This window comes from Balaenoptera borealis, assembly GCF_965194805.1.
Source record: "Balaenoptera borealis genome assembly, chromosome: 8".
Lineage (NCBI taxonomy): Eukaryota > Metazoa > Chordata > Mammalia > Artiodactyla > Balaenopteridae > Balaenoptera > Balaenoptera borealis.
In genome coordinates this window covers 90,042,312-90,052,048 of record NC_138865.1, presented here as the reverse complement: position 1 = coordinate 90,052,048, position 9,737 = coordinate 90,042,312, and the positions used below count along the sequence as shown (strand labels likewise).

At 43.0% G+C, this 9,737-nt stretch overlaps 2 protein-coding genes across 5 annotated transcripts in view; both read left to right on the top strand.

The window, feature by feature from the left end:
* Nucleotides 1–9,737, top strand: part of LOC309634260 (uncharacterized protein) — an 88,515-nt gene that overhangs the window by 46,671 nt on the left and 32,107 nt on the right. The window lies entirely within an intron of this gene.
* ALG2 (ALG2 alpha-1,3/1,6-mannosyltransferase) lies at nucleotides 120–9,002 on the top strand. Its single transcript, XM_082404114.1, has 2 exons — nucleotides 120–530; nucleotides 2,976–9,002. The coding sequence occupies exons 1-2, from the start codon at nucleotides 183–185 to the stop codon at nucleotides 3,876–3,878; spliced, it is 1,251 nt and encodes a 416-aa protein (XP_082260240.1). The 5' UTR covers nucleotides 120–182; the 3' UTR covers nucleotides 3,879–9,002.

The following is a 9,737-nucleotide window of genomic DNA, read 5'->3' as shown; positions in this document are numbered from 1 at the left end:
GGTGAGACGAGAAATTTCCTCCGGCAGTTACTAGGCACCCACAGATTTGCGCTGACGTGACCTAACCGACGCACGCGCCGCGGGGCGTGGTCGGTCCCCGTCTAGGGCCAGCTGGGAAGCTGGAGGAAGGAGCATGCGCGGAAGCCCTTAAGCGTGGGAGGTGAAGGAACGGTTCCCGGGCTATGGCGGAGGAGCAGGGCCAAGATGAGGACCTGGGTCCTAAACCGTCCGTGCTGTTTCTGCACCCGGACCTGGGTGTGGGCGGCGCCGAGCGGCTGGTTGTGGACGCAGCGCTGGCGCTGCGGGCGCGCAGATGTAGCGTGAAGATCTGGACGGCGCACTACGACCCCGGCCACTGTTTCGCGGAGAGCCGCGAGCTGCCAGTGCGCTGCGCCGGGGACTGGCTGCCTCGCAGCCTGGGCTGGGGCGGCCGCGGCGCCGCGATCTGCGCCTACGTGCGCATGATCTTCCTGGCTCTGTACGTGCTGTTCCTTGGCGACGAGGAGTTCGACGTGGTAGTGTGCGACCAGGTGAGGTGGCCACGACCGGCCCTCGCCGCTCCTCTTTTTCTCACTACGGAGGGCGCGCCGCATGACCTCTGCTGATCTCTCCCTGTCTGTGGTTCGGAAAGATCGGAACTGATCTGGAGAGATCAAAGTGGGAGTGAGACTGTGGTTCTCAAACTTTAGTGTGGACCCGTTAAAGTGGCAGATTGCTTGGCCCCACCCTCAGGTGTTTTCATCCTGGGCCCCTGAGGTGGGGCCCCGAAATCTGCATTTTCACTGGATCATCGGGAGATTCTGAAGCATATGGGCCTTGGTGCTCGCTCTAAGAAACGCAAGCATTAGAAGTCAGCCTTCAGTCATGTTTTGTATGTCTTCCCTGTTTTGCACTATTCTTCTTGACACTAGTTCCAAGCCACATGCATCCCACTGTAGCATTTGCTGTCAGGCCACTCCGTTCCTCAGCAGTGTCATGTGTTTAATAAAGCCCTAAGCTAAACATGTCATGTCCGTATTAAAACTTTAACATGGCTCCCCATTAGTCTCTGGAGAAAAATCCAGGCTCTTTACCTTGGTAGGTAATGTCCACCTGGATCTGGGCTCTAGCTATTCTAGACTCTCTGTGGTTTTTTTTTTCCCCAAAAAATATTTATTTTAAAAAGTAACACCTACTCAGGACTAAAAATTCAAATAATAAGAAAGGCTAGAATGTAAAAGCCCCATTCCAATTCCACTCCATAAAGACAGCCACTTGTTAACAGTTTCTTCTGTATGCTTTCAGAAATTGTCTGTGGCTATACCAGCATATGATGTCTGTTCATAGACACATCTTATTTGTAATAATTAGGATTATGACACACCTACTATTGGACAGCTTGCTCTTTTTCACCAAAAATTTTTACTTGGGACATCCTTACATATCAATATTAGAGATTCACTTCATTCTTCATAGTGGCTGGAAAATTTGCTTTTGTTTGACTGTACCGTAATTTATACATTCTCTGCTAAAGGACAGTATCAGCGTGACCAGTTTTTTGTGAATAGATCAGTGTTGTAATGAACATCTTTATGCCTTTTTTTTTTGTACTTCTGCAAGCATGGCCTTTGAAATTCATAGAAATAAAATTGGTAGGTCAAAATTGGTAGGTCAAAGAGTTGTACATCTTAAATGTCAATAGCTTTTGCCAAATTTGCCTTCCAAAGAGGTTCTGTCATTCTACTCTCCCACAGTGATAGAGCCTGTTACTCCATGCTTTTGTGCACATTGGATGATATCAGCATTTTAATCTTTGCTAAACTAATAGGTGGAAATGGCATCACGTTTGTATTTGTATTCTTTAATTATTACTTCTGAGTTACTTTTGATCATCCTTGCTTGTGTACAAGCTATTTCTTTTTGAGAAACGTGGGCATTTACCAAATATCCTGCATGTGTAAAACTAGTCAGTAAGTATGAGGCAACTGAGACTGTAGTGGCTAGAGAAAAAACCGAGCTTGGAAGTGGGAGACCTGGATTCAAGTTCCATATCAGCTACTTTCTAAGTAGCTTTGGATAAATCACTCAATATCCCTAAAGCTCACCTTTTTCAGGTATTAAGTGAGCCAGAGATTGACTTGTAAAGATTACCCAACAGGAAAGTCTCTAGTAATGATTATGGTTAACATTTCAATAAATACTGAGCACATAGTGTGTGCTAAATTCTTACACGTTTTACATGCACCAGTGCATTTAATAATGACAAAAACTATATGGGTTTTTTTTTTAAACTGGAATTGTCACCAATTTACAGAAGAAACTTAGGCCCAGAGAGAGAGGTATATAACTTGGTCATGGTCACACAGCTAGCTAGTAGAGCTGAAATTCAAACCCTGCCAATCTTGATTCCAGAGCCTACACTCTAAACTACTGTAGTTCATTCATTCACTTCCTTAGGATGAGGAAGATCCTGGAGTGGCTCTGTCCAGTGTGGTAGCCACTAGCCATAGGTGGCTATTGAGCACTTGAAATGTGGCTAGTCTGAACTGAGATGTGCTGTAAGTGTAAAATACACATCTGATTTTAAAGATTTAATGTGAAAAAGAAAAAAAGAATAGAAGATCTCATTAACTTTTTAAGTATTAATTACATTTTGAAGTGATAGTATTTTAGATAAAATACATTAAAATTAATTTAACCTTTAAAAAGTTGTTAGTGTAGTTAGTAGATTTTTATTTCCATTGGACAGTGCTGTTCTAGAGGAAACCACTGGACTTGCAGCTTTAAATATTTAGCACATATCCAGAAACTGTCTACCAGCCTTCTGTACACCAGGCATTGTACCAGGTGAGAGTCTGGGGGCACACAAAGAAGAACCAGACATTGCCCATGAAGGGCCCACAGACTAGCAGGCAGGGTAGGTATCTGTTTCTTTGATTTGGTTGAAGTTTAGTCGACCAGTCACTTCATCTGCTGTTGATTTTTGCTTTGGCTAGGTGTCTGCCTGTATCCCAGTGTTCAAGCTGGCCAGACGGCGTAAGAAAATCCTGTTTTACTGTCACTTCCCAGATCTGCTTCTCACCAGGAGAGATTCTTTTATTAAACGCCTATACAGGGCCCCAATTGACTGGGTAGAGGAGTACACCACAGGCATGGCAGACTGCATCTTGGTCAACAGCCGGTTCACAGCTGCCATTTTTAAGGAAACGTTCAAGTCCCTGTCTCACATAGACCCCGATGTCCTCTACCCATCTCTGAATATCACCAGCTTTGATTCAGCTGTTCTTGAAAAGCTTGATGACATAGTTCCCAAGGAGAAAAAATTCATACTCCTCTCCATCAACAGATATGAAAGGAAGAAAAATCTGACTTTGGCACTAGAAGCCCTAGTAAAGCTGCGTGGAAGATTGTCATCCCAAGATTGGGACAAAGTTCATCTGATCATTGCAGGTGGTTATGATGAGAGAGTCCTGGAGAATGTACAACACTACCAGGAATTGAAGAAAATGGTCCAGCAGTCTGACCTAGGCCAGTATGTGACTTTCCTTCGGTCTTGCTCGGACAAACAGAAAATCTCACTCCTCCACGGCTGCACATGTGTGCTTTACACACCAAGCAATGAGCACTTTGGCATCGTTCCCTTGGAGGCCATGTACATGCAGTGCCCAGTCATTGCTGTTAATTCAGGCGGGCCCTTGGAGTCCATTGTCCACAGCGTCACAGGGTTTCTGTGTGAGCCTGACCCAGTTGACTTCTCAGAAGCAATAGAAAGGTTCATCCATGAACCTTCCTTAAAGGCCACAATGGGACTGGCCGGAAGAGCCAGGGTGAAAGAGAAGTTTTCCCCTGAAGCATTTACAGAACAGCTTTACCAATATGTCACCAAACTGCTGGTATAATCAGATTTTTTTCAGGTCTTTATGCTGTATTCATTAACATCACATTTGTAGATTGTTGACCCAGTTTTGAAACCAAAGAAAAAAAGCCTAGTATCTAGGGCAGAAGAGATTTTTTTTTTAACATACTTGAATCTTGAATCTGAATCACCTTCCTGTACCCCATATCTCCCAGTCTGCTTTTTTAGAAAAAAATAGTATCTTTTAGACTATAATAATTCTGAGTCTTACCAGTGTTGATTAAGATGTAAATATGGTACAATTTCACATTCAGCAGAATATTTTAATTATATGTTCTCTAGATTGTTGCTCTACTTATAAATTTTGAGTTATATTGTGCCTTATTTGGTTTTAACACTTTAAGTGTGTCATCATCAAAGTTGATTAATTTGGCTTCATAGTGTAATGAGAAGACACTTACTGTAGTTTCCAGAATCAGTCCACCTCAGTGTTCATTGAACTCTGTTAGGAAATTTTTGTTAGTCATACCTTTGCCTGAATCCATAGCAATAATGCTTTGTTGTTTTTTTTTTAACAAAGATGATTTGTTGTGTTTTTGCACACAGACATGACAATAAATGATGTTTATCATAGGAAAAGACAAAATACTAGATTTTGGCCTCTGTGATCTATTGTGGTGGCGTTAGGACTATAGACAGCCAAGCCTGAATCAGAAACTAGAGTTAACTGGATATTGGAATGAATGGCTATTGTCACGTGTGCAGTGTGCATCTTGGTTAGGGTTTATCTCCTAGTGTTATCTGAGTCATCGGCTTCATTAATATTTGTGTTTTATTAAGTAAGCGCCTGCTAAGTGTAAGACACAAGTGCTTTTTATCCTTCAAGGCCTGCCTCATGCCACTGCTATGAAGCTTTCCTTGACCCTCTACCCAGCTCCTGAACTGGAAGTGACCTTCCCCTTCCACGTTCTCTGACCTTCTGGTGGCACTGACCAGTCTTAGAGTTCATTATTTACCTATTGGTCTAAGTACAAATAAACATAAAGCACTTTCCCACATATCCTTAAAGCTAAATTCATTTTCAGAAATAGCAAAAATCACTAGCCAAAGGTTCCACATTAATCAACTCTAAGAGCACAGACTTGAGAGCCTAACAGCCTGTGTGACTTTGGGCAAATTGCTTAATCTCTGGGCCTCAGCTTCTTCATCTGTAAAGTGGAGTAACTACTCTTGTACTTTCCTCATAGGGTGGTTGTGATGGATTACCATAATATATGTAAAGTACTTAAAATAGTAGTTGGCACATAGTATGGGGTATATAAATACTAGCTATTTTGCAATTTAGGGATATCAAAAATTACTGTCGAAGTTCCGTGTGGTTTGGTGCTGCATTACTATATTGTTCTTTGGGGTTCTTTAGAGCATGAAGTTTCAGGTTGTGATTTATCACGTCGGTCTATACCCCAGGAGTATTTTATTTTATTTTATTTTATTTTATTTTATTTTATTTTATTAATGTTTAAATCACTACCAAATTTAATGTTGTCAGACTTAGTATTCATTAACATTTCATTACATTTGAAAAGACTGGATTCTCACAGGAGCATTTTAATGAAATGAAATGACTGTACCAGTAAGGAGTTCTCTAAAATGAGAGTGTCAGGTTTATTGAGTCTTTTATGGAATGAAAAGTTCAGTTGAGTTCTCTTTCCTTTGGCGTTGTGAAAGCTTGCCATCCAGTAAAGTACGTCATCCCATCTTTTGTGGCTTGGTGCATGTATTTCCCAGGGAACTGCAGCCTTTCCAGAAAGACCCGATGGCTCTGACCACTGGGTTTAGGACAGACAGACTTAGTCATGCGCTGAGCCATAACTGATGCTTACCCATTCCAAGCACTAAAACTTTTGCCTATTTGACCATTTTTATGCAGATCTTTCCAAAATGGGCTACCTGGGTTCATGGGCCTTAAGTTTAACTTCCCTTCATTGTCTGAAGTCCCAGCAGGTGACAGTAAGACCACAGATCTGGAAAGGATGCAAAGCCCTGCCTGAGCTTCCAGCCTCTGGTGCATCTTGGACCTAGGATGGAGCTTTGCCCATAGGAGGTATTCACAGCTTCCAGAACTAAGGAGAAGTTAGGGGAAATAGAAGCATGGAAGACTGAAGAGAACTGTCCAGGACCTTAACAGTAGTAACTCTTCTGGCACTTAACTGTGGGCCATGAGACACATATCAGACAACTCATTTAATCCTAACAGTTCTATGAGGTGTCGGTACTCTTCCCTTTCGAGATGAGTGTGGTTAAGCAGTTGCCTGTGTCACACAGCCTGGAAGGATGGGCAGCATCTCAAGGCTTTCTGATTCCAAAGTCCAACCACTTTACCGTTCTTCAGTCTGCCTCCACCCTGACCAAGCTCCTTGTGTGTGTATTCAGTCAGAAGTCCTCTACCCGACTGCAGGCACACCTGTTCAGGTCCTCAGGTTTAGAAAGACTTTGTTATTCATTTTCCCTTTTCATCTTCAGAGCAGTCTTGTGAGGTGGGTATGATTGTCCCTCATTTTATACACAAAGAAGCTCAGAGAGATGAAAGACTTGCTCAAGGGCACAATTGAAAAGTGAGTGAACCAGGATTCAACCCACAGTTACCTGATCCATCCAGGATGGCACATTCCAGAATTTCTCAGCCAGCTCCCCTTTGACAATCATAAATATCACATGTCCTTCAATATTTATGAAATTCAACATAAATATAGCATTCTTTGAGTCAAATCAAAGCTGGGGGACAGGACACTTTTCTGTCTTCAAATTAGTGCTCTGACCCTAAAAGAGGTGCTGATGTCCCACATCCACCCCATTGCCCTATCCCAACCCCGTGAGAATCGCTGCTTGGAGGCCATGCCACCTGCCCTCACTGTAGCAGACATTGGGTCATTCAAAGTACTAGTGGAGTTATCAGGGTCATTTCCTTGCACAAAGCAGAAATGCAAGCTGATGTAACTCAAAAGGTTTTAAGAGTTGGGTGTTTGAAAAAATCCACACCAGAAAATACTGTCACGTCCCCACCCCCATCCAAGGATGGGTGAGCTGGAGATGGAAGCTTCTTTCTCATGCACTCTCTTTCAAAGGGGTCACTGTTTACCTGTGACGGCTCGCTCACCTGTGCACATGGATGCAACCCCTGACCCTTAACACACACACACACACACACACACACACACACACAAGATGGAGGTGGGGCTGGAGGCATGTACTTAGAAAAGACATCCACTCACTCAGCTGATGGGGAGCAGTATTGTGGTGCTTCCTGTTTGGAAAGGATCTAATGACTAATGATACTGAAGCCCTATTTGGACAGCCTTTAGAGTTGGCAAAGCCCTTTCCAGGTTGTATCATTTGCCCTTCACAGCATCATTCCAGGCAATTATTGTAGCCATGCTTACTGTTGAAAAACTGAGGCTTACAGCCAGGAAGCCCTGGACCAAGTCAACAGTTCTTTCAGTTGTACTACAGATGCCTCATCAGTAAATGCCTCACCACCTTCTAACAGGCCAGTATGCCAGTTTCACTTTTACTGTCTTCTCCTTCCATAAAGAAAATGAGGCACCTGGACACTCCCCCATCCCTGTTCATGACCATCAGCCCTTCTCTGTCCACCTCTGCCAACATCACTAACTGTCCTGTGACCTCTTTTCTTTGCATTTCCAACTCCCAGAATCAAGTAGACTCAGAGCTGACTAGGACCCCAGAGATCACGCAACCTAATTTGCTCTTACACAGATGGGAAAACAGGCCCAAAAAGAGAAAGGGACCTGCCTGAGGTCACACAGAGGGACAATTGCTGCCCTCCTCTAACTTCATTCTGAAGCCCCTCACTCCACCTCCACTTTGTCCAAAACCCCTTATATCCTGCGACTTCCTTTGAACTTCTTACTCCTTCATTCCTAACCTCAGTCCCCTGCAGCTCTGTCCCCAGCAGCCTGTGACGGTGCCACCACCCAGACACCAGTGCTCTCCTGCCTGCTAGCTGAGGGGTGGGGAGCTTTCTCAGTGACAACTGTCCTCTGATTAAACAGCAACCCTTGGCAGGGGAGATAGGGAGAGATTTTACCACGCTGCCTCCGAGCCAAGGGGCTGCTAGAGCCAGCACTGTGTCCTTGTCCAGCGGACTGGGGATTGCGTGGGGCTCACAGTAAGGGTTAACTGGTCTTGTGACCCAGAAACAGGACCACAAGCAAATGCTGAACTGTCTTGTAGGAAGCACTATCACTAGGCTAGCCACTGATGTCATTTGAGACAAATATAGCCTGAAGTCTCTCAGGGGTTGTGTGTATGTATGTGTGTGTATATGTATGTGTGTGTGTCTGTGTGTGTTGGGGTTTTGGGGGGGGCACAGGTGTAGCACAGGTGTGACTTACCTTTGTGACCTGCCACTCACCCAAGAAATTTACAGGCAGAATTAGAGCAGACTGCTAAGTTGATGAAGTCAGATCGGCCTTTGCTTTTCTGTGTTACTTAAACTAGAATTTCAGGGTTCCACAACTATTGAGAAGGTGTCCTGATGGTGATAATTCTAAAGTCTAGGTTTCCTTATCTATAAAATGGGTATAATCAGGTCTAAGTAGCCCACCCCATAGGGTGGTTGTGAAGAGAGTGAGTGAGGGGACTGAATCAGTATATGAGTGAGACAGAGGATGTGAAGCTGATGTGTAAACTGTAGAGTGCCATGAGCTTCTTAGGGATGAAGGCCGTCTTTCACAGGTCAGGATGAATTGCCCCTGTCTGTTGGGATCCCAGTAAGAGTAGTATTGGAAGTCTACCTTCGCCAGGGAAACTCACACCATGGGGAGATGGGCAGAATGTTTAAGCAACCCCAACAAGTAGTATTCCCCTCTCAATTTGTCGATTGCATAACTCAATATCAGGTTTCCCAGCAGTCAGGACAGTGTGGTACTGAAGTAAGGATGCACAAATAGATCAATCCAACAGAATAGAGTTCTAAAATAAATCTGCACCTATGTGGGCAGTTGATTTTTGCCAAAGGTGCCGAGGTAATTGAATGGGGAAAAGATAGTCTTTTCAAGAAATGGTGCTAGAACAATTGGATATCTGTATGAAAAAAAAAAAAAAGAACCTCAACCTTTGCGTCACAGTATATACAAAAATGAACTTGAAGTGTATCATAGGCCTAAACGTAAAAGCTAGACTGCAGAAGTTAGAAAAGAAAATGGAAGAAAATCTCCACAACCTTGGGGGTAGGCAAAGATTTCTTTGATAGGACACAAAAAGCACAAAGCATAAAGGGGAAAATTGGTAGGTTGATTTCATCAAAATTAAACACTGCTCTTCAAAGAAAAGTAATTTTTTTTAAAAAATTAAAGAAAAAGTCACAGCCTGGGAGAAAATATTTAATATATCTGGTAAAGATCTGCATCCAGGATATGTAAAGAAGTCTTACAACTCAATAGTTAAAGAACAAACAACCCACATTTTTTAATGGGCGGAGATTTGAATGGCCATTTCACAGAAGCTATACAAATGGCCAATAAGCACATGAAGATGTTCAACATCACTGGTCATTAAGGAAATGCAAATTAAAACCACAGTGAGATATCTGTGCACACCCATAAAATGAAAGACTCAGTAAAAATGTTGGTGAGACTGTAGAGCACCTGGAATTCTCACACGTTGCTGATAGGAATCGAAAATGGAATAAACTCTTTGAAAAACAGTTTGACAGTTTCTTACAAAATTAAATGTGACACTTACCACACGACCCAGCAATTCCACTTCTAGATATTTTGCCTAAAATAAGTGGAAACATACATCTAAACAAAGACTTATTCAAATATTCATAGCAGCTTTTTCCATTAATAGTCAAAAACTGAAAATCTAAGTGACCATC